Here is a 26,557-nt window from a genome sequence, read left to right as displayed (position 1 = left end):
GGGATATTTTCTTTTGATTATAAAATTTTTGCATTATTTACACATATACAGATACTCTATTTCTATTAAAAGACTGAGTTTTGAAATATAAACTTTCACACAAAAGAAAGGAATGCTTAATTACAGTTATGTTTATGAGTTGTTTCGAACTGATAGAGTGGAAAGGGGGACATTGATGGTGCAGGAGAGAGGACCCATTGGAATTCTCACGGCATTTGTCCTGCAAGCTTGGCCCACCAGTCCCAAAAGTGACACTGATCAAGGCTGGTCTGATTGTACCACACAGAGACCCAGCGACCACAAAGCTCTGGAATTTCTGACACTGCTCTAAATCCAGCACCTCTGAGACACCCAGAGCAAGTCCTGGGTAGAGAGGACTCTGTAACTTTCCCAAATCTTGGTTTACTAAGCCCACACAATAATAATGAATCTAAGACTAAGGCATAGGAGACCAAAAAATGCCAGCAAAAAAAAAAATCTTTTTTTTTTTTTTTTTCATGAGTTTCAGGAGCTAGGACAGCCAATGGCATACACCAGCTGCAAACAGGAAACTGGGTTTTCTGTTTTCTTTTAAAGAAGCTTCATTTCCACTAATTCCTCAGAGTGACCTGCCATCTACAAGGCTATGTTAATGATATACCTGGAGGATATATAAAACAAAAAATGGTTGCAAAAGGTTGAAGTCTGCAATTCAAGAGAGAATAGAGCCAATACACCAGTAAACTTACATGTGTCTAGAGAATTTTATAATTTAAAAAAATGTAAAACTTTCTAAAGCCCGTATTTCAGAAAATTGTAATATGGGAAATGTCAAGGAGTTGGGGCCAGGAACAGTGTGGGACAGGGGAGAGAAGAGAGATGAAAACACATCAAGACTCTTGGCTTGACTGGTGGAAGAGTACATTTGATATTTTTGTAAGAATTATATATATGCACATAGACACTTTTCCCACTATGTAAGTTACTACTATTTTTCTGGACAACAATTTGTTAAAAATATATGCAAAATGTATAGTCTTCATATATTTTTAAATTATCTTTATTTTATATGTATAGAGAGAATATTTTAAAATCTCTTTACATATGTATAAATACGTATAAAAAATACATGTACATAAAGAGATTTTTTTAATATTTATTCTCTTGTAATTCAATAATTCTACTCCCAAAACCCTATCCTAACAAATAATCAGAGGTACAGCCAAAGATTGATATCCGATGATGGACATGGGAGTGTTATTTAAAATAACAAGAATTTGCAAACCACCCAAATAACCAAACATAAATCATTTTACCCTCAGAGTATGGAATGTTATGCAACCATGAAAAATCATGTCCTTGAAGACTACTGAACAAAGTAGAAAAACTCACATGATCCAAAGTCGAATGGAAAGGTATGCTGCAAAACCACTTAACTTAGATGATCCCGGTTTTGTAAAGTGTACAAAAAGACTGGATATAAAACACACAAAAAGTTAACAACAAAATTTCCAGGTGGTAGGATTATGAGTGATTTGCATTTTCTCTATGTTAATCCTGATTTATCAATAATAAAATTTTATTTTCATAATCAAGAGTTTTATAACTTAAAATTTTAAATTGTAGCTGATTGGTGGAAAGGAAGAGCAATGGAAGTGATTACAATGGAGTAAAATACAATTATGTCTGGGTTTCACTTTGTTCTGACCTCCACACTTTCTGATAAGAAATCCAACGTCATTCTAATTGTTTTTCCTCTATAGATAAGGTGCCATTTCTCTCACGCTACTTTCAACATTTTTTCTTTGTCTGTTTTCAGAAGTTTTATTACAATATGTTCTGGTGTAGATTTCTTTGGATTTATCCTGTTCCAGATTCTCTCAGCTTCTTGAATTTTAAAGTTCTTGAAAATTTTTATCTCGAACAAATTTAGGAAGTTTTCAACCATTATTTGAGTACTCTTTTTGTCCCTCCTATTTCTCCTCTCTTTCCAGGATTATGACATGAATATCACCAAAAATCTTTTGTTAGCATCCCACAGGCTCCTCATACTTTGTTATTTTATATTCTTTCTATTGTTTAGATATTTTCTATTATTCTATGTTCCAACTCACTGATTCTTTCTCTTTCCCCTCCATTCCTTTGCTGAGGCCATCCATTGAGTTATTTATTATATTTTTCCATTCTACAATATCCATTTGGTTCTTCTTTATATCATCCATTTCTTAGTTGAGACTTTCCTTTGTTTGAAGTGTGCCTGTAATTTCCTTTTGAAACACTGTATTTATTGAGATATAATTCACATACCATAAAATTCACCCTTTTGAAGTATATGATTCAGTGGTTTTCAGTATATTCACAAAGTTGTGCAACCACTGCCACTACTTAATGCCAGAACATTTGTAACACAATATAAAACCCCATACTCATCACCAATCACTCCTCATCTCCCTTTCTCCCCAGTCCCTGGAACCCATTAATCTATTTTCCGTCTTTATACATTTGCCTATTATACACATTTCATATATGAGCGGAATTATACATGTGACCTTCTGTGTCTGGTTTCTTTTACTTAGCATAATGTTTTCAGAGTTCATCCATGGTATAGTATGAATCAGTACCAGCTGCCCTTCTCCTTCTACCATGAGTGGAAGCTTCCTGAGGCCCTCACCAGAAGCAGATGCTGGCACTATACTTTGTGTACAGACTGCAGACATTGAGCCAGACAAACCTCCTTCTTTATAAATTACCCAATTTATAGCCATGCAAACAGACTAACACAGGGCTAGAAGTCCAGGCTTTCCATATGGCCTCCACTGAACCACAGAAGGGGTGTGCAGCCTCACTGCTACTGGGGTGAAGTCCTGCCTCTCCACTGGGCCTCCTCTGACACCACTGCAATGGGGAAGGCGAAGTGCCCTTTGTGCTGCCAGGCGGGGGTAGAAATCCAAGCTCCTTACTTAGCCTTCCCTACCACCATCCTGGTGGGGGCAGTTGAAGCCACTCATTACAATCTCAGAAGGTGGGGAACCTAGGCTCTCCATGTGACATTCACTGGCACAGGTGGAAGTGGGGGCACACTTTTTCCACGGTGCAGCTGGAGTCGAGGGGTAATCAGAGAGGTTTCCTGTCTTGTTGAACTGCTCCTTTCCTGGCCTTCTGGCTAGAGAAAGCAGGCTGTTGTTGGGGATTTTCCTCTGTGTTCATGGGCTGTTCTGGGTTACCAGCTGCTTCTGCTCCAAGTCTGAGACAGAGGAGGCAAAAAGCCAGCCCAGGGACCCCCCACCACTGTGTTCCTCCTCAGGTCCTGAGGTCTCCAGCTGGTCTGTCTAGAAGGAGAATTTACTTGCATTCTCAGAGGCCTACCATCTTCCCAGAAACAGAAGTCCAGCTTGTTTTTTTAAAACACAAATTTTTAAAACTTTGTTGTTAAATATTAAACATAGACCTAGCTTTAAAGTGAACTATGCATTGCCTTATCCTTCTGAAACGCAGGCCACCGAAATGAATTTAACCTTGCTGACAAGGTCAAGAATGCAAACATCCACAGCTATAGGTTTGTTTATTCCACAAGATTCACTTGGAGTTTGCTATGTGAGGCAGACTCTTCCATTTGCTGTCATGTTAAATGGGACCTGTTGACCCAATTTTGGAAGCTCCTGTAATTGTCTGTTCCATTTTCTACTTCTAGCTCTTGTCAATGTGGCCGCCCCCAGAGAATCTCCACACCTTTTAATCTGCTACTTGTACCAGCGTGTAGCCTGAGAAACCAGACAGTCAAATCTTTTGGAGATATTTTTAAACAATAGTAAACAGACTAAGAATAACAGACTCTTCACTTCATATATAAATTTCCCAACATCGATTTAGGCTGTTCCAACATCCTTTAGGCTTACTTACAGGTTCCTTATCATCTTCTATTGCTGTGTTTCCTAAGCAAGAGTGTGGGTCCTAAGAAAGAGTGTGAGTTTAGAATCAGAGGGTTCTAAATTCACCTCCGTGGCCCCACAGATACAAAAATCTGTGGATGCTCAAGTGCCTGACATAAAATGGCATGATTAGCTGATGTTAGATATTAATGATCTTAAATAGCAGGTAGTGCCACTGTACTTATAGATTCATTTTACGTTAATAAAGATAAATCAAGCAAGCAGTAGGCTTGTGGGAAAACGGGCAGCCCATGCCAAGTATAGACAGCTGGAAAAACGCCCTCCGCCTCTACGAATCCACTATCTAGGGGAAGCCTGAGATCACACATAGGCTGGGAACTAAGGATTCCGAATGACTGTGCTAATTAAGCAGGAGGCACAAGTTAAATTCAGATGCCTAATAAGCACTTGGACATTTTTTCTTACTTTATTGCTGTTAGAGCACAGCCAAAACTGACAATTCCAGCACAACGGGTTGCAGCACCTGTTCATTTCAGAAAAATGAGCTGTGCTCAGAGACCATGCCCCAGGAACATGGTTTTTCAAGGTGCCTAGGCTAGTAATTCATTAAAGGCCCACCTTACAATTCTGTCACATGTCTCCTATCCCATGAGTATCACAAAATACAGAATACTACGTTCCTGAATTCCACAGCAAACAGAACCAATTCCTGGCATCATACTGCAGGATTCATGCACGTCTATACTTCTGAGAGAAAAGACATGGTTCCTAAGAAAGAGTGTGAGATTAGAGTCAGAGCTCTACATTCTGGCCTTGGCAACTTACCTGAACACAGCCGTCCCCCAGTATCCAAAGGGCACTGTTTCCAGGTCCTGCCCGCAACAGATACAAAACTCTGTGGATGCTCAAGTGTCCAACATAAAATGGCACAGTATTTGCATGTAACCTGAGCACACCTTCCTGTATACTTTAAATTGTTTCCAGATTACTAGTAATGCCTAATATAATGTAAATGCTATGTAAACAGTTGTTATTCTGTATTATTTAAGAAAGAGTGACAGGAAAAAAAAGTCAGTGCATCTTCAATATAGATGCAACCCTCTTTTTTTCTGAATATTTTCAATCCACAGTTGGATGAATCTATTAATGTAGAACCCAGGGATACAGAGGACCAAGTGTATTTTCCTCATCTAATAGAATAAGGAAAGTATCCCCCGCTTTACTGAATTATGATAAACTTCGGAGAGAAGAGTCATGGCACAAAGGAAATATGGGTATTCAATAAATGGCAAATGTCATCACTGGTATTAATTTTTTTATGAGTAAGGAAAAGACCACCTCTTCACAAAGAGAAAGGATACCAGATACTACCACAAGTCATTAGCATCTATAGGCCAAAGTACCAAGTTGTTTTCTATTCCAGTGAGAAACCACCCATTATCTCCATCTCCAGTGTTCTTTGTACACTGTAATATATCTTTTAGCACATGTGGTAAGGCAGGTGCAAGCCCCAGACCATGAAAGCATTGCTCTTCCTCTAGGGCAGCCTTTTTCCCTCTGTCCTCACCACACTGCCTTCCCACAAGCTCATCCATCTCTAGGTGCAGTCTTTTTCCTTCTGTCCTCACCACACTGCCTTCCCACCAGCTCATCCATCCCTAGGGCAGCCTTTTTCCTTCTGTCCTCACCACACTGCCTTCCCACAAGCTCATCCATCTCTAGGTGCAGCCTTCTTCCTTCTGTCCCCCCACACTTCCTGCCCACCAGCTCATCCATCTCTAGGGCAGCCTTCTTTCTTCTTTCCTCACCACACTTCCTTCCCACCAGCTCATCCATCTCTAGGGCAGCCTTCTTCCCTCTGTCCCCTCCCCACTTCCTTCCCATCAGCTCATCCATCTCTAGGGCAGCCTTCTTCCCTCTGCTCCCCCCGCACTTCCTTCCCATCAGCTCATCCATCTCTAGGGACAGCCTTCTTCCTTCTGTCCCCACCACACTTCCTTCCTACCAGCTCACCCAACTCTAGGGCAGCCTTCTTCCCTCTGACTCCGCCACACTTCCTTCCCACCAGCTCATCCATCCAGCCTCCCCAGGACTGCCTCCCACGTTCCCTCACTCCCTCTCACTCCCTTTAATCCTCCAAGCTACAGAGCTTTTTTATTGGTGTTTTTGTTTCTTCCAGGTATACACACTCCCCTGAAGTTTGGGTCTTTACTCTGTATGTTTTTTACCCACTAGCCCCCTCTGCTTTCACTGCAACCGTCCTGACCTCTCATTTCTCCAATTCTACTAGATTCCATTCTTTTTGAAAAAAGAGGCTTTGGTGAAGAAACCAACCAAGTACGGATGGAATGTTTCGCACAAAGGTGGGAAGCCAACCGAAGGTGGGGCCACCAGAAGGAGCACTGAGTTGCTACCACTATACTGAAGTGATAAGGAACCATCTACAACCTGTGGCAGGCAAAAACCTTAAGGGAGATTCCTACCTGTCGCTGGGGACAGGAGTAAGGGTGAGGGTGGGGACTGACAAAGGCTAGTGACAACCATGGCAGAAATGATCTTGTGACTGAATCAAGAAAATTCATCCATGTCTATGAGATCGAAGACTATTAATCTAAATGAAGTAACTCAGGAATAAAAAACCAAACATCGTATGTTCTCACTGATACATGGGAGCTAAGCTATGAGGACGCAAAGGCATAAGAATGATACAATGGACTTTAGGGGAAAGATGAGAGGGGAGTGAGAGATAAAAGACTATAAATATGGTGCCGTGTATACTGCTCGGGTGACGGATGCACCCAAATCTCACAAATCACCACTAAAGAACTTGCTCAGGCAACCAAGTATCACCTGTGTCCCAAAAACTCATGGAAATGTTTTAAAAAAGAAAATTCATCCTTATCTGGAGCAGAGCAAGGTGGCTAAAGTGCCCGTGATGGTCCAAGCAGAAAGGGGCATGACATGAAGGCCTGCAATGGCCTTCTAGATCAGGACTGGTTCAGGCAGGCACTTCTCCCTGCCGCCAGGTCAAGTGGGTGCTGGAATTCTCTCTGGCATGTGAGAGTGATACAGTGCCAACCTTGACCTCCCCACAGATGACGGCAGAAAGGAATGAGGGAGACCACGGCATCTGAAGGAAGGGGCAGTAAGAAAGGATTGGCTTAGAAATGAAGCTTTCATTTCAGCAGTGAAAACCATCTCAGACACAGCCATCCAATTTCCCAGACACAGATACCTAGAAAAACATCACATATATGGGTCACACTGAGCCCCTCACTTATATCAGAGGCTTTTTATGGCGGCATCATTAAGCTATTTATAGTGAGCAATTAAAGAGGACCTAAGTGGGCCACCACATTCCCATCTGGCTGGCTCTGGCTAATGTGGCAATATGCTGACAACAAGATAAAGGCTTCCCTTAAATGCTATGCCACACAAAAGCTGCCCCTAGATACTTATAAATCTGCTTTTAGTTTGTATTTATATTTTATTTTTTAAAGTCAGTTCAATTATGCATGGGTTGCATTAACCATAATGCAAGCTGCATTATGCAAAACTTCACAGAAACCGTGCAATGCCAGGCTGGTGTGACTGTGGGCAGGTGGCATGAGCACAGATGTAACATGTGGGTAAAAGATGGCATCATAGGGCAGAATGGGCAAAGTCTTTAGATCCTATCAAACCAGACTCTGACTAGCAGCTCTGCCAATTAACATAACCCTGGGAAAATTTGTCTCGTAACTCAGTTTTCTTACCTATAAGACCAGAATCTATAGCTGACTTCACAGTGTTCTTCCATGGGAAGTGCCTAATGAACCTTGTCACGTGGAATTGCTCAGTAAATGGTAACTGTCTGGGGACAGTCAACAGAGCACAGGCCAAATGAGGTCATGGTTATGAACAGGCTTCTGAGTGGACTCTACTCCAACCACCCTTCGAAATGACCTTTCCAAAACAAACTCAGCCCTGTACGTAAGTCCCCCTTGCCAGAAGCCCCACCACTGATCATGTAGGGCTGATCACTCCTATCCTGATCATCCCTCCCTCTCCTTACACATCCACTTCACCAAATGATTGCACATGTGTGTGTATGCTTATGTCACACACATTCTTGGAAGGCCACCTTTTCCAATCCACCTATTAAAATCCTACCTCTGCTTCACAGCTTCACTTCAAAAATGTTCCTACACCACCACCTTCCTCCTCAGAACCTCTTAGCACTGCCCACACCCACTCCTCATATGGGCCACTGTGAGTACATTCCTGAATACAGGAACACACCCTCCCTCCTAATTCTGCCCAGCTGCATTCAGTCAGGAAATGCCCCAGGTGTGTGGACTAATGACAGAAGAAACTAATGGAAGGTCACAATTTTGTTTTTAGGTAATTAATCTTGCACCATCTGTGTCATCTCGGGTGCCTTGAAATTAAGAAGTGACCCACTGGGATATTCCCTCAAACTTGTCAGCACTTATGGTGTGAGGCCAGGAAATGACTGTCATTGTCACAGTCACTGAAATACACCCAACATGAGCCACTGAGAAATTCTTCAGCAAAGATTCTGCATTTTTCTGTGGAATTTATTCTTAAATGCCATGAATATTTATCTGCATTGTTAGTAAAAATGAACACACTGCAAATTCTTTTTTCCCCTGAAATTTTTAAAAAGTAGATATATCTTAAATATACCACTCTTTTACCAACAGAATTTAAATACCGCATTATCATATTTCAAAATTTTACTTACACTGAGATCTATTTCTGGAGTCTCCATTCTGTTTCATTGATATATTTGTCTATCACACCGATTTTACTACAGTAGCCCTTATAGTATGTTTTAATGTCTGATAAGGGAAGCCTCAACTCCCCCTTCACTATTTTTTTTTGGAATTCGAATAAATGGTGCTGACACCCGCGGCTGTCTAGTTGGAACAAAATTAATTTGGTCCTCTTACTTGCCCCATATGCAAAATTTACATAAAGTAACTTTACTAAAATATATAAAAGGAAAAGCTAGATGTCAAAATTAAACCAATAGCTCTTAAAAAGAAAATCTAGGGACGGGACTATGTGTACAACCAAGGAATGCATGGAGATCTTATCCCACAAAACATATAAACATAATACAAAAGATACATATTTGGCTATACGGAAATTTAAAAATTTTGCAAGAACAAAAGCTAGCACAAGCAAAGTTTAAAGACAAATAACAGGCTTAAAAATATTTGCAATAAACATTTTTAAATAAAATACATTTTTTTTTTTGAGACGGAATATCACTCTTGTTGCCCAGCCTAGAGTGAAATAAATGGTCCTTTCGTGGCTCACTGCAACCTCCACCTCTTGGCTTGAAGAAATTCTCCTGTCTCAGCCTCCCATGTAGCTGGGATTACAGGCGCCCACCACCATGCACAGCTCATTTTTGTATTTTTAGTAGAGATGGGGTTTCACCATGTTGGCCAGGCTGGTCTCAAACTCCTGACCTTAGGCGATCTGCTTGCCTCGGCCTCCCAAAGTGCTGGGATTACAGGTGTGAGCCACCGCACCTGGCCTAGAGCTCCAAATTGATAAAAAAGCAACTCAGTGGAAAAATGTGCAAAAAAAATAAATAAATAGGAAATTCCCAGCCAAGTCAAGAACAAAAAGACCAAATGTATTAGAAAGCTGCTCAAACTCAACATTTCCATCCAGATGCAAAAATCATAAAGATTAGCACTTACCACTAACAGAGATGTCAAGAGAGGGGCACTCTCGCAAACTGCTAGTGGCCACTGTTAACAAAAATTTTAGAAGCAATCTAGCAATACCTATTGCTAAACGTACATTTTAATGAGATCCCAAACACTGTAACACTTTTTTAAAGTAAAAATACCAATACAAAAGAATGTAAAAATATGTTTATTAAACCACTATTCCTAATGCCAAAAAAGAAAAAAAAAGGTGACAGTTTCATAAATAATGAGAGGTCCATATCATGGAACAGTATGTATCCATAAAAGAATAAATGCAAGCTACACCAGTTGAGTTGGAGATGCTTCTATGAAGTTTTGTTAAATTAGGAAACTAAGATACAGAAAAGTGTGTTTAATATACCATTTAATAAAAGTTGGCAAATGTTCTCAACCCCTTATATGTTTATATGTTCACATACAGTTATCTGGGCATAGAGGAAAACATAGAAGGATACACACCAAGTAATTCACATGGATTACCAAGCATGATAAGAGATAAGATGACAAGAGAGAAAGTAAAAGAAAACAAAAAAAGAACCTCAAAGGACACCCAACCTGTAATATTATCTCCATGTATGTGATACTTGAAAAAAAGAGATGCGGTTAGATCTGTATCTACTAATTTGCAGGAATGTACATGACCTATGGTTAAACTGAAAAGGCAAATTACAAAATAATGAGTAAAAATATTATTCTGTTCAAATAAGAACAGAATACCAGTGTGTGTACAATGAACTCATGTATTTAATGGAGCAAGAATGTTTTAGAAAGATGTACACGGGGCTGTTAATACTGACTGTCTCAGGGAGTTGTGCTGGAAAGAGCTTTTAGATCACTAATTTTACCTACATATGATCTTTGTACTAAGTAGCTTCACTTAGTAAAGCAAATATATATTACTTCCATAACTAAAAGTATCAAATAAAAAAAATTACTTTTTTAGAAAAAGAAAAACGGAAATAATGGTGACAGGAAATATGAAACACATCACAAGGGACTTCTGCCAAGATGGCCAAATAGGAACAGCTTTGGTCCACAGTTCCCAGCAAGACTAATCCAGAAGGCAAGCAATCTCTGAATTTCCAACCTAGGTACCAGGTTCATCTCACTGGGACTGGTTAGGCAGTGGGTGTAGCCCAAGGAGGGCAAACCAAAGCCGGGTGGGGCGTCACCTCACCTGGGAAGTGCAAGGGACCAGATAACTCCCTCTTCTAGCCAAGGGACACCATTAGGGATGTTTCTGACATTCTGGCACTCGGGTTCAGATATTGCGCTATTCCCACAGCCTTCACAACCAGCAGACCAGGAGATTCCCTCTGGTGCCTACCATACCAGTGCCCGAGGTTTCCAGCACAAAACTAGGTAGCTGTTTTAGCCACAGCAATTTTTTTTCATACCCCAGTAGTATCTAGAACACCTCGAGATAGAACCACTCATTCCCCTGAGAAAGGGGGCTGAAGCCAGGGAGCCAAGTGATCTGGCTCGGTGGGTCCCACCCACATGAAGACCAGAAAGCTAAGATCCACTAGCTTGAAATTCTTACAGCCAGCTCAGCAGTCTGAGCTCGCCTTGGCACTTTACAGCTTGGTTGGGGGAGGGGCGTCCGCCATTGCTGAGGTTTGGGTAGGCGGTTTTAACCTTGCCTGTGTAAACAAAGTCACAAGGAAGTTAACACAGCAACTGGGCAGAGCCCACGGTAGCTCAGCAACACCTCTGCAGGCAGACTGTCAACTAGACTACCTTCTTGCTGGGCAGAAAGGAACCAAGGCAGCAGCCCATCAGGGACTTACAAATAAAGCCCCACCTTCCTGGAACAGAACACCTGGGAAAAGTGGTGGTGTCGGTTCTGCTTCAGCAAACTTTGCATGTCTTACATGCGAAGGCACATGTAGGCCCAAAATAATGGGATGAAGGAATATTTACCAAGCAAATGGAGAGGAAAAAAGCAGGGGTTGCAATCCTAGTTTCCGATAAAACAGACTTTAAGCCCACAAAGATCAAGAGACAAAGAAGGGCATTACATAATGGTAAAGGGATCAATGCAACAAGAAGAGCTAACTGTCCTAAATTTATGTGCACCCAATACGGGAGCACCCAGATACATAAAGCAAGTTCTTAATGACTTAAAAAGAGACCTAGACTGCCACACTATAATAGTGGGAAAAGTTAACACGCCACTGTCAATATTAGACAGGTCAACAAGACAGAAGATTAGCAAGGAACTCAGATCTGGACCAAGTTGACCTAACAGATATCTACAGAACTCTCCACCCCAAATCCACAGAATATACATTCTTGTCAGCACCACCTCTTCCTTATTCTAAAATTGACCACATAATTAGACGTAAAACACTCCACAGCAAATGCAAAAGAACAGAAATCATAACATTATCTCAGACCACAGTGCAATCAAATTAGAACTTCGAATTAAGAAACTCACTCAAAACTGTGCAACTACATGGAAACTGAACAATCTCCTCCTGAATGACCTCTGGATAAAAAATAATTGACAAATTTATGACAAATTGACAGCCAATATCATACTGAATGGTCAAAAACTGGAAGCATTCCTTCTGAAAACTGGCACAAGACAAGGATGCCTTCTCTCACCACTCCTATTCAACATAGTATGGGAGGAGAAAGAAATAAAGGGTATTCAATTAGGAAAAGAGGAAGTCAAATTGTCTCTATTTGCAGACAACATGATTGTATATTTAGAAGACTCCATCGTCTCAGCCCAAAATCTCCTTAAGCTGACAAGCAACTTCAGCAAAGTCTCAGGATACAAAATCAATGTGCAAAAATCACAAGCACTCCTATACATTAATAATACACAAAGAGAGAGCCAAATCATAAGTGAACTCGCATTCACAACTGCTACAAAGAGAATAAAATACCTAGGAATACAATTAACAAGGGATGTGAAGGGTCTCTTCAAAAAGAACTACAAACCACTGCTCAAGGAAGTAAAAGAGGACACAAACAGATGGAAAAGCATTCCATGTTCATGGTTAGAATCAATATCATGAATGGTCATGCTGCCCAAAGTAGTTTATATATTCAATGCTATCTCCATCAAGCTACCGTTGACCTTCTTCATAGAACTGGGAAAAACCACCTAAAACTTCATATGGAACCAAAAAAGAGCCTACATAACCAAGACAATCCTAAGCAAAAAGAACAAAGCTGGAGGCATCATGCTACCAGACTTCAAACTATACTACAAAGCTACAGTAATCAAAACAGCATGATACTGGTACCAAAATAGACACATAGACCAATGAAACAGAACAGAGGCCTTGGAAGTAACACCACACATCTACAACCATCTGATCTTTGACAAACCTAACAAAAGCAAACAATGTGGAAAGGATTCTCTGTTTAATAAATGATGTTGGGAAAACTGGCTAGCCATGTGCAGAAAGCTGAAACTGGACCCCTTCCTTACACCTTACACAAAAATTAACTCTAGATGGATTAAAGATTCTAACATTAGACCTAACACCATAAAAACTCTAGAAGAAAACCTAGGTAATACCATTCAGGACATAAGCATGGGCAATGACTTCATGACGAAAACACCAAAAGCAAGGCAACAAAAGCCAAAATTGACAAATGGGATCTAATTAAACTTAAGAGCTTCTGCACAGCAAAAGAAACAATCATTAGAATGAACCAGCAACCAACAGAATGGGAAAATATTTTTGCAAGCTACCTGACAAAGGGCTGTTTTCTAGAATCTACAAAGAACTAATGCAAATTTACAAGAAAAAAACAACCGCATCCAAAAGTGGGCAAAGAATATGAACAGACGCTTTTCAAAAGAAGACATTTATGCAGCCAACAAACATATGAAAGGATGCTCATCATCACTGGTCATTAGAGAAATGCAAATCAAAACCACACTGAGATATCATCTCACGCCAGTTAGAATGGTGATTATTAAAAAATTTGGGGACAATAGATGCTAGAGAGGATGTGGAGAAATAGGAATGGTTTTACACTGTTGGTGGGAGTGTAAATTAGTTCAACCATTGTGGAAGACAGTGTGGTGATTCCTCAAGGACCTAGAAATAGAAATTCCATTCGACCCAGCAATCCCATTACTGGGTATATACCCAAAGGATTATAAATCATTCTATTATAAAGACACCTGCACACATGTTCATTGCGGCACTGTTTACAATAGCAAAGACTTGGAACCAACCCTAATGCTCATCAATGAGAGAATGGGTAAAGAAAATGTGACACATATACACCATGGAATACTATGCAGCCATAAAAAGAATGAGTTCATGTCCTCTGTAGGGACATGGATGAATCTGGAGACTATCATTCTCAGCAAACTGACTCAAGAACAGAAAACCAAGCATTGCATGTTCTCACTCATAGGTGGGTATTGCACAATGAGAACACATGGGCACAAGGAGGTGAACATCAAACACTGGGGTCTGTTGTGGGGTGGGGGGCTAGGGGAGGGATAGCTAGTCTGTTGGGAGTGGCAGGCAGGGAGGTTAGGGAGGAATAACATTGGAAGAAATGCCTGATGTAGGTGATGGGGGCATCAAGGCAACAAACCACCACGGCATGTGTGCACCTATGCAACAATCCTGCAAGATCTGCATATGTACCCATTCTTCTGAAAGATTTAAATTTGTACATTTTACATTTAAGTCTATGATCCACTTGAGTTAATTTTTCTATATAGCGTGATGTGTGGCTTGAATTTTTCTTTCTTTTCCTGCTTAAGGATATGCAACTGACTTCTACTTTTTTAAAAATAATAAAGACACTATTATTTAAAAGAAGAAATATTTACTATACAAACTATGAAAATGGAGGATACGGCTGCCTCCTGTTCCAGGGAGAAGGCAGAAACGGGTGGGCAGGGGAAAGGGAAGGGTTTTGAGGGCAACAAGGTCTCTTCAGTGGGGGCTCCGCAGGCTAAGGAGAGGCAGGGCTGGGGCTGGCAGAGTGGTCAGCTGAAGCGGTGGGCAGTGCCCTGGTGGGCTCAGTGGCTCCTGTGGGGGTGAAACAGGTCAGTAGGGTGAAGGAGTCTGGAGGCTCAGGAGAAGGTCCCCTGACTCTGAGCCGGGCTGCAGTCTGGGTGTGCTCAGAGGTGCATGGTCCCCACCCCGGGGCGGCTCTCCTTGAGGGGTAGGAAGGCCCAAGACACGGAGACATTGCTGCACCTGCTCCTAGAGCTCCCGCGGTGGCCGCTGCGACTGGGCTCTGGACGGAGTACTTCCTGCAGTAGGGCGGGCGGCGGGCTGAAAAAAGGCCGTATCTCCCCGAACACACTGCTGCGGGAGAGCGGAGGCTTCTCAGCGGCCCAGGCCTGGGCACAAAGGCGGGGACCTCTCCATGTCTCCTGATGGGCTTGAAGGCAGAAGGCCTGGGTTCCGGGCTCTGCTTCCTCTGCTTGGTGTCCGGGGCCTCAAACCAGAGTGGCTCGGTGAATTTCCTTTTTCCCTTGTTGCACTGGCTGAGGGCCTTGAGCACGGTCTCCCTGGCACAGGGATCTGGGCGCTCCAGCGCAGGCGAGGCTTGTCGAGGCTCCCCTCTGTGCTCCGGCGGGGCGATTTTCACTGTCACCAGGCTGCGGACGGGCCGCGGGTGCCGGGCATGCCAAAGCCACCACTTCAGGTAGGCCAGGCGAATATCGGTACAGCCCGGCCCAATGAAGCTGTGGAGCGATGGCCTCTTGGAATAGCACCCCCAGATGCGGGCATGATCCCAGTCTGGAGGAGCCTTGGGGAGGTGCCGGGTGCGGACCCAGCGCGGCCTGTGGACATTGACGACTTTGCAGCGGTTCTGGACCTGGGAGCGTCGGACGGGTCTGGAGCGCAGGGTCCGGGGCTTCCAGGATCGGGGCGGCAGCCTGGCCCGGGGCCAGCCCAGGAACCTGCTCAGATAGCTGCCCATGACAGCAGTGTAGCGGTCGGGACCTTTCCTTAGAAATTCGGCTTCCACAAGTTTCCGAAGTCTGAGGCCGGTGCCAAGTGTGCAGAACTTGGTGACCGTGACCGTTGGTCTCAGGACGCTTCAAGCGCACAAAGCATCACGCGCTGGTACCCGCTGGCCATAGAATCCTGCACGGATCAGGCCATTGTCTCGCGGACTCAGGGATGTTCTGGGGTGCAGCTGCAGCGGGGGAGGGCAGCACCCAGAAGATCTCTGGGACCAGGGAAGCTCAAGCCTTCATCCTGCCTACTGATGGTGACAGTCACTTGGCTCTGGGCAGAGGGGCCTAGCAGCTGCCTCTACTTTTGTGCCTGACTGTTAAAGGTAGAGGATAAAGGCCAGGCGCGGTGGCTCACACCTGTAATCCCAGCACTTTAGGAGGCCGAGGCACGCGGATCACCAGGTCAGGAGATCTAGACCATCTTGGCTTACACAGTGAAACCTCATCTCTACTAAAAATACAAACAATTAGCGGGGCAAGGTGGCACATGCCTCTTGGGAGGCTGAGGCAGGAGAATCACTTGAACCTGGGAGGCAGAGGTTACAGTGAGCCAAGATTGCACCACTGCACTTCAGCCTGGGAAACAAAGCTAGACTCTGTCTCAAAAAAAAAAAAAGGAAAAGATAGAATTTCTGCCAGGTCCTGAAAACTGCAGATCCCTGTGGACAGAAGGGTGCTCTCTTTGATCAGTGTGAAAATGAACACAATAGGCTTGGATACTCTTTCAAGGAAAGACAAGTAATTTACTCATAACAGTAAAGGTGATGTGTGTTTTATTCTTCTAGGATGGGCATTAATGTCACTTTTTGCAATTTTGCTCTTAAGAAAACTGAGTCATTAGGTTTTGTTTTAGCACTTAGAATGTTTATTTTATGTGGATTTCCCACAATTTTCAGCCTTTGTATATCCATCAATAGATTGTCTCTCAACACTAATGTCATTTCTCTTTTCACTTTATTTAAAATTATTGTGGTAGTTTTTTGGGCAAAGGTGATGTTTGGTTACATGTATAAGTTCTTTAGTGGGTGATTTCTGAGGCTTGAGTGCGCCCATTACCCAAGCAGTGTACACTGCCCCCAGTGTGTAGTCTTTCCTCCCTCACTCACCTCCCACCCATTTCTGAAGTCCCTAAAGTCCATTGTATCATTCTTATCCCTTTGTATCATAGCTTAGCTCCGTCATATATCTCCAAGTGAGAATATATGATGATTAGTTTTCCATTCCTGAGCTACTTCACTTAGAAAAATGGTCTCCAGCTTCATCCAGCTTGCTCCAAATGCCATTATTTCATTTCTTAAGGCTGAGTAGTATTCCATAGTACATTTGTACTACATTTTTTTAATCCATTCATTAATTGATGGGTTTGTGGGCTGATTCTATATTTTTGCAATTGTGAATTCTGCTGCAATAAACATGCATGTGCAAGTATCTTTTCCGTATAATGACTTCTTTTCCTCTAGGTAGCTACCCAGTAGTGGGATTGCTGGATCAAATGGTAGTTCTACTTTTAGTTTAGTTTTCTTTTGTTTTTGTGACAGAGTCTTGCTTTGTCGCCTATACTGAGGTGCACTGACCTTCTTCACAAAACTGAAAAAAACCACCTTAAACTTCATATGGAACCAAAAAAGAGCCTGCATAGCCAAGACAATCCTAAGCAAAAAGAACAAAGCTGGAGGCATCACACTACCTGACTTCAAACTATACTACAAGGCTATAGTAATCAAAACAGCATGATACTGGTACCAAAACAGAGATATAGACCAAAGGAACAGACCAGAGGCCTTGGAAGTAACACCACACATCTACAACCATCTGATCTTTGACAAACCTGACCAAAACAAGCAATGAGGAAAGGATTCCAATTTAATAAATGGTATTGAGAAAACTGGCTAGCCATGGGCAGAAAGCTAAAACACCAAAAGCAATGGCAACAAAAGCCAAAATAAATAAATGGAATCTAATTAAATTTCTGCACAGCAAAAGAAACAATCATTAGAGTGAACCGGCAACCAACAGAATGGGAAAATATTTTTGCAAGCTACCCATCTGACAAAGGGCTAATTTCCAGAATCTACAAAGAACTAAAACAAATTTACAAGAAAAAAACAACCCCATCAAAAAGTGAGCAAAGGATATGAACAGACACTTTTCAAAAGAAGACATTTATGCAGCCAACAAACATATGAAAAAATGCTCATCATCACTGGTCATTAGAGAAAGGTAAATCAAAACCACATTGAGATACCATCTCACACCAGTTAGAATGGCAATCATCAAAAAATCTGGAGACAACAGATGCTGGAGAGGATGTGGAGAAATAGTAACACTTTTACACTGTTGGTGGGAGTGTAAATTAGTTCAACTATTGTGGAAGACAGCGTGGCAATTCCTCAAGGATCTAGAAATAGAAATACCATTTGACCCAACAATCTCATTACTGGGTATATACCCAAAGGAGTATAAATCATTCTATTATAAAGACACATACACATGTATGTTCATTGCTAAACAAAATGTGGCACATATACACCGTGGAATACTATGCAGCCATAAAACACGATGAGTTCATGTCCTTTGCAGGGACCTGGATGAATCAGGGAACCATCATTCTCAGCAAACTGACACAAGAACAGAAAACCAAACATTGCATATTTTCACTTACAGGTGGGTATTGAACAATGAGAACACATGGACACAGTGAGGGGAACATCACACATCGGGGTCTGTCAGGGGGTGGGGATTGGGGAGGGATAGCAGAGGGTGGGTTGATTGGGTAGGTGGGTACATTGGGGAGGGATAACATTAGGAGAAAAACCTAATGTAGGTGATGGGGCAGGGTGGAAGCAGCAAACCACCATGGCATGTGTATTCCTATGTGACAATCCTGCAAGATCTGCATACGTACCCCAGAACTTAAATTAAAAAAAAAAAAAAAAAAAAAAAAAAAAACCCCTGCAAGGACATCTGCCAGCAATTGCCTGTCCAAGTACATAGTGGTGTCACCCTTATTACTGACCGTTGTGGCCGAGGATAGTTACCTTGAAACAATTATGTAATCCTTCTTACTTTTCCTCTAAAAACCACTGTCTTCCCTTACCTCCCTGAATATGCAGATAGTTTGTTATGGCATACATATGCCCACTGTAATGTCTTCTTCCCGAAAAAATACAATTTTCCTTTAGAGAGCCTCTCTCTTTTTTTTATTTAGATTGACGCTCTCCTTCTTCCCTAAAAATAAACTGCTTGCTTTTTGTTGTCTAAAAAAAAAGAAAAAGTCCAGGACCAGATGGGTTCACAGCCAAATTCTAACAGAGGTACAAGGAGGTGCTGGTACCATTCCTTCTGAAACTATTCCAAACAATACAAAAAGAGGGAATCCTCCCTAACTCATTTTATGAGACCAACATCATCCTGATACCAAAACCTGGCAGAGACACAACTAAAAAAGAAAACTTCAGGCCAATATCCATGATGAACACTGATTCAAAAATCCTCAATAAAATACTGGTAAACCGAATTCAACAGCACATCAAAAAGCTTATCCATCATGATCAAGTCAGCTTCTTCATCCAGGGGATGCAAGGCTGGTTCAACATCTGCAAATCTATAAACGTAATCCATCATATAAACAGAACCAAAGACAAAAACCACTTGATTATCTCAATAGAGGCAAAGAAGGCCTTCGATAAAATTCAGCCCTTTGTGCTAAAAATTCTCAGTAAACTAGGTATCAATGGATCATATTTCAAAATAATAAGAGCTATTTATGACAAACCCACAGCTAGTATCATACTGAATGGACAAAAACTGGAAGCATTCCCTTTGAAATCCGGCACTAGACAAGGATGCCCTCTCTCACCACTGCTATTCAACATAGTATTGGTAGTTCTGGCTAGGGCCAACAGGCAAGAGAAAGAAATAAAGTGTATTCGAATAGAAAGAGTTCAAATTGTCCCTGTTTGCCAATGACATGATTGTATATTTAGAAGACCCCATTGTCTCAGCCCAAAATCTCCTTGCTGATAAGTAACTACAGCAAAGTCTCAGGATACAAAATCAATGTGCAAAGATCACAAGCATTCCTATACACCAATAATAGACAAACAGAGAGCCAAACTATGAGTGAACTCCCACTCACAACTGCTACAAAGAGAATAAAATAGGAATACAACTAACAAGGGATATGAAGGACCTCTTCAAGGAGAACTACAAACCACTTCTCAAGGAAATAAGAGAGGACACAAACAGATGGAAAAACATTCCATGCTCATCGTTAGGAAGAATCAATATTGTAAAAATAGCCATACTGCCCAAAGTAATTTATAGATTCAGTGCTATCCCCATCAAGCTATCAATGACTTTCTTCACAGAATTGGAAAAAAACCACCTTAAACTTCATATGGAACCAAAAAAAGAGCACACATAGCCAAGACAATTCTAAGCAAAAAACATACAAACAAAGCTGGATGTATCATGCTATCTGACTTCAAACTATATTACAAGGCTACAGTAATCAAAACAGCATGGTACTGGTACTAAAACAGAGATACAGACCAATGGAACAGAACAGAAGCCTCAGAAAGAATGCCACAAAACTACAACCATCTGATCTTTGACAAACCTGACAAAAACAAGCAATGGGGAAAGGATTCCCTATTTAATAAATAGTGCTGGGCAAACTGGCTAGCCACATGCAGAAAGCTGAAAATGGATCCCTTCCTTACATCTTATACAAAAATTAACTCTAGATGGATTAAAGATTTAAACATGAGGCCTAACACCATAAAAACTCTAGAAGAAAACCTAGGCAATACCATTCAGGACATAGGCATAGGCAAGGACTTCATGACTAAAACACCAAAAGCAATGGCAACAAAAGCCAAAATAGACAAATGAGATCTAATTAAACTTAAGAGCTTCTACACAGCAAAAGAAACTATCAATAGAGTGAACTGGCAACCAACAGAATGGGAAAAAATTTTTGCAATCTACCCATCTGACAAAGGGCTAATATCCAGATTCTATGGAGAACTTAAACAAACTTAAGAGGAAAAAAACAACCCCATCAAAATGTGGGCAAAGCATATGAACAGACAACTTTTCAAAAGAAGACATATGAGTCCAACAAACATATGAAAAAATGCACATCATCACTGGTCATTAGAGAAATGCAAATCAAAACCACTTGAAATACCACCTTACACCAGTTAGAATGGCAATCATTAAAAAATCTGGGGACAACGAATGCTGGAGAGGATGTGGAAAAATAGGAATGCTTCTACACTGTTGATGGGAGTATAAATTAATTCAACCATTGTGGAAGATAGTGTGGTGATTCCTCAAGGATCTAGAACTAGAAACACCATTTGACCCAGCAATCTCATTACTGGGTCTACACTCAAAGGATTATAAATCATTCTATTATAAAGACACGGGCACATGTATGTTTATTGTGGCACTGTTCACAACAGCAAAGACTTGAAACCAACCCTAATGCCCATCAGTGATAGACTCGATAAAGACAATGTGGTGTATATACACCAGGCAATACTGTGCAGCCATAAAAAAAGGATGAGTTCCTGGTCCTTTTCAGTGACATGGATAAATCTGGAAACCATCATTCTCAGCAAACTGACGTAAGAACAGAAAACCCAACACCACATGTTCTCGCTCATAAGTGGGTGTTGAACAATGAGAATACATGGAAACATGAACATCACACACCAGGGCCTGGGAGTTAGGAGGCTAGGGGAGGAAAAGCAGGGGGTGGGGGGAGAAATTTCTAATATAGATGATGGGGTGATGGATCCAGCAAACCACCACCATAGCACATGTATACCTATGTAACAAACCTGCACAATATACACATGTACCCCAGAACTTAAAGTATAATAAATAAATTTTTTAAAATAAAAATGAAAAAATTAGGAGACAACAGATACTGGAGAGGATATGGAGAAATAGAAATGCTTTTACACTGTTGGTGGGAGTATAAATTAGTTCAACCATTGTGGATGATAGTGTGGCAATTCCTCAAAGATCTAGAAACAGAAATACCATTTGACCCAATCCCATTACTGGGTATATATCTAAAGGATTATAAATCATTCTATTATAAAGACACATGCACACATATGTTTACTGCGGCACTCACTGTTCACAATAGCAAAGGCTTGGAACCAACCCAAATGCCCATCAATGATAAACTGGATAAAGAAAATGTGGCACATATACTCCATGGAATATTATGCAGCCATAAAATAGGATGAGTTCATGTCCTTTGCAGGGACATGGATGAAGCTGGAGACCATCATTCTCAGTAAAGACACAAGAACAGAAAGCCAAATACCACATGTTCTCACTCATAAGTGGAAGCTGAACAATGAGACCACATGGACACAGTGAGGGGAACATCACACACTGGGTCCTTTCAGGGGGTGGAGAGCCAGGGGAGAGACAGGAGGGGGTAGAGGGACTGGGGAGAGATAGCATTAGGTGAAATACCTAATGTAGATGATGGGGTGATGGATTCAGCAAACCACCATGGCACATGAACACCTGTGTAACAAACCTAAATGTTCTGCACATGTACCCCAGAACTTAAAGTATAATAAATAAATAAATAATGCGTCATGAAAATTTTTTTCAGAGATCATCCAGGAATTTGCCACTGGTGCACTTCTACACAGAAGATGGGTTATGGGGGATACTGCACAAAGGCACTCTACCAACAGTCCTGCCCTTCAACAAATGCCACCCCACCCTGGCCAGTACCAGACGCTCTGTTACCTGGCATCACCTACTAACAGATATTGTATCAAGTCAGATGCTTCATCTTGGTTTCCTAATGCAAGACTTTCTTGATTGATTGACTGAGACAGGGTCTTACTCTATCATCCAGGCTAGAGTACAATGGTATGATCTTGACTCACTGCAACCTCAACCTCGATTCTGGCAATTCTCATGTCTCAGCCTCCCAGGTGGTTAAGACTACAGTCATACACCACCACACCTGGCTAATTTTTGTATTTTTTAGCAGAGATGGGGTTTCACCATGTTGCCCAGGCTGGTCTCAAACTCCTGGCCTCAAGCAATCCACCCACTGTGGCCTCCCAAAGTGCTGGGATTACAGGTGTGAGCCACTGCACCCGGCCACAAGAGTTTAATTTTATTTTTTAATTAACAGAACGCATTCACAAAACTATGAGGAGAAGGAAATTGCCTTAGTATAATAAAGATCATACATGAAAATCCCACAGCAAACACCATACTCAGTGATGAAAGACTGAGTTGCTGAAAGAAATTTTAAAACACATAAATAAATGAAAAGACATTCCATGTTCATGGATTGGAAAACTTAATATTATTAAGATGTCAATACTACCCAAAGTAATCTACAGCTTTAATGCAATCTCTATCAAAATGGTTTTCAGTGTGTAAGTCTTCTGCCTCCTTCGTTAATTTCTAAGTTTTTTTTTTATGTTATCGTAACTGGAATTTCCTTAGTTCTTTTTTTTAATGTTCATTATTAGTATATAGAAATGCAGCTGACTTTTGTAATTATTTTGCATCCTAGTACTTTGCTAAATTTATTAGTTCTAACAATTTTTAAGTGGAGTTTTTAGGGTTTTCTAGATATAAGATCAACACATTAGCAAATAGATAATTTTACTTCCTTCTTCTCAATTTAGATGTCTTTTACAGGTACACCTTGTTTTATTGAGTTTCACTTTATTGCACTCCACAGATTTTGTTTTTTACAAAGTGAAGGTTTGTGGCAACCTGCATCAAGCATGTCTATCGATGCCATTTTTCTAATGGCATGTGCTCACTTCATGTCTCCATGTCACATTGCGATAATTCTCACAATATTTCAAACTTTTTCATTATTATTATATCTGTTACGGTGATCTGTGATCAGAGATCTTTGATGTTACTATAATTGTTTTGGGGGCACCATGAACCATGTCCATATAAGATGGTAAACTTAATTGATAAATATGTGTGTTCCGACTGCTCCACTGACTTGTCATTCCCCATATTTCTCTCTCTTTGGGCCTCCCTATTCCCTGAGACATAACAATATTGAAATTAGATTTAAATGTAAGAGCTAAAGTCTTAAAAGAAAACGTAACAGAAAAGTTTCATGACACTGGATTTGGAATAATTTATTGGACAGATGCCAAAATTACAAGCAACAAAAGTAAAAGTAAACTGGACTACACTAAAAGACTTCTGTGTATCAAATATTATCATGAACATAGTGAAATGGTGACCTATCGAATGGGAAAAAACATTTGCCAATCACATATCTGACAAAGGGTTAACACCCAGAATGCTCTTTAGAGTTCCTACAGCTCAACAACAAAAACAAATAACCTGATTAAAAATGAGCAAAGGACTTGAATACAAATTTCTCCAAAGAAGATATACAAAAATGGCCAACAAGAATATGAAAGGATGCTCAGCAGCACTAATCACTAGGAAATTGCAAATCCGAATCATAAAATGTTACCTGAGACCCATAGGATGGCTAGTATCAAAAAAAAAAGCAGACAATAACAAATGTAGGCAAAGATGTGGAAAAATCAGAACCCTTGTGCACTGTTGTGAATGCAAAGTAGAGCAGCCATTTTGGAAAACAGTATAGCAGCTCCTCAGGAAATTTAAAATAGAATTACTACATGACCCAGAAATCCACTTCTGGGTTGGATATATATTCAAAAGAATTGAAAGTAAAGTCTCAAAGAAATATTTGTATATGCATGTTCACAGCAGCATTAGTCACAATAGCCAAAATGCAGAGGCAGTACAAGTGTCCAGCAACAAAATGTGGTAAACAAAATGTGGTGTATCTATATAGTGGAATATCATTCAGCCTTAAAAAGGAAGGCTGGAATCCTGGCACATGCTACAACATGGATGAACCTGGAGGACGTTATGCTAAGTGAAATAAGCCAGACACAAAAGGATCAATATTGTCTGATTCTACTTACATACAGTACCTAGAGAAGTCAAATTCATAGAGACAGAGAGTAGAATGGTGCTGGTCAGGGTCTGGGGGTAAAATAGGGCATTGTTGTTTATAGATATGGAGTTTCAGTTTTTCAAGATGGAAAAAAAAGAGTTCTAGATATTGGTTACACAACACTGTGAATTTAATTAACACTACCGAACTGTACAGTTAAAAATGGTTAAGACGGTAAATGTTATGTTAGGTGTATTTTATAATTAAAACTTTTTCAAAACATTAAGAGAACTGGATATTGTAATTAAAAGATAGCAAGATAAATGAAGTAATGGTAAGAAGTTGTGCTGGAAACATAGAGAAGCTGAAAACAAGTAAGCAAACCCAAAAGCATTCTAAAAGCTACAACCCCAAGGAAGGCCACTGGCTCCCATTTGAGGTAAACTAGCTGCCCATTAATCTGGTCCCCAAACCATACACAACAGAAAAACTAATTCTTGTTGCTTAAAGTCAAAGCCTGGCTCAATGAATGGGAGAAGGGATGTTTATACTCCATCCTATGGAGGGTCAGCCCTCCACAAAATGAGCAAAACAATCCCTTTCCATACAACAAAGATTGAAAAACAAGTTTATTCTTAATTTGGAAAACACTTTAAACATTTATGTTCCCCTGTATACACATGTTCCCTTTTATATCCTACATATACAATATACGGGATATGGCAAAGAAAAAATGAAACTCAGAGATGTAAAGGAATTCCCAAGATTTACAAATTGGTAGCCCTTCAAGGACAACCTTAAATCCAAAGGGGAACCCACTGGACACCCAACAGAGGAGTAGGGAGGAGACACCAACCTGTACTTGAAATCTGAACTGAGCTTGTAATACAGGGAGAGTGGATGCCCGTTATCATATATACAGCCATATGGGGACCCAAGACATGCTGTTTCCTTTCCCCACCCCCAGTGCCTCGCTGCCATATACATTCCTGTGAAACAAGCAATTCGAATATTACCATAATGAAATCTATGCATTAGAACTCTACCACAGTGCTCTGTAATATGTTGCCAACACAGTTATTAAGCCTCCTCTGATATTTCCACAGATTGCAAGCATCTATTTTATGAGAGGGTAGAAATAAGCTATATTGGAATAAGGGGGGAAAATCTTAGAAATCAACAAGACTAATTTTCTAATTAATAGAGGAATCTCACCCAAAGAATTTCAGACAGGTAGGTGCCTGCCATCTGCTTGAATACTTCTAATTGCAGAGAATGCCAATGCCTAGCAAGACAGCCCATTCTACTTTTGAACAGCCTTAAAGAGTTACAAAGTCCCTTCTTACACGGAACCAATAAACACCTTCCTGTAACTTCTACTTTTGGGCTTGAGCCTTATTTTCTTAAAACTGAGAGATTATTTAAAATTATGTAGGTGATCACGATCATTTGAAAACACTTCTATCGATCACCTGAGGTAACATTATTTGTTTGGAGGAATATGGAAGTCACACAAGTGAGTAAATAGCTGGTTAGTGAGCACTTGGGCACAAAGTTCCTACCCTGAATGAGTTAGATTTTGGAGGTCAGATTAACAGCAAAATTATTTTGCTAGTGAAAAATAGCTACATTGTGTTCAATAAATTTTGACTGCATAAATATGCTAGCTCTGAAAAAAATCTGTCATCTCTGAACGAGAAAAAGATGACCTGTGAATTCTGGTATGAATTTTTAAAGAAAATTTCCTTCAAAGCATAAACAACATACTTAAAGCCAATTATAGTCTCAACCAAGCCACTGAAATTGACAACTATAAAAAATAACTGTGTGGCCAAACATCCTATGTATTAAAAAGTTTTGGCCAGGCACAGTGGCTCACACCTGTAATCCCAGCACTTTGAAGGCTGAGGCAGGCGGATCACCTGAGGTTGGGAGTTCGAGACCAGCCCGACCAACATGGAGAAACCCTGTCTCTAATAAAAATACAAAATTAGCTGGGTGTGGTGGTGCATGCCTGTCATCC

General features: G+C 40.9%; 2 protein-coding genes across 5 annotated transcripts in view; both read right to left on the bottom strand.

Moving 5' to 3' along the window:
• The window catches only part of MTUS2 (microtubule associated scaffold protein 2), a 702,116-nt gene that overhangs the window by 519,895 nt on the left and 155,664 nt on the right, over positions 1-26,557 (bottom strand). The gene's annotated exons all lie outside the window — the stretch shown is intronic.
• Positions 14,546-15,530, bottom strand: LOC116562206 (POM121-like protein 2). Its single transcript, XM_032294341.1, has one exon. The coding sequence runs from the start codon at positions 15,524-15,526 to the stop codon at positions 14,546-14,548; it is 981 nt and encodes a 326-aa protein (XP_032150232.1). The 5' UTR covers positions 15,527-15,530.

The sequence above is a fragment of the Sapajus apella genome, unplaced genomic scaffold (genome assembly GCF_009761245.1).
Source record: "Sapajus apella isolate SASKATOON/1434 unplaced genomic scaffold, GSC_monkey_1.0 scaffold32, whole genome shotgun sequence".
In the NCBI taxonomy this organism is placed as follows: domain Eukaryota; kingdom Metazoa; phylum Chordata; class Mammalia; order Primates; family Cebidae; genus Sapajus; species Sapajus apella.
Note: the sequence above shows the minus strand (reverse complement) of the source record. Positions and strands in the feature narration are given on the sequence as shown.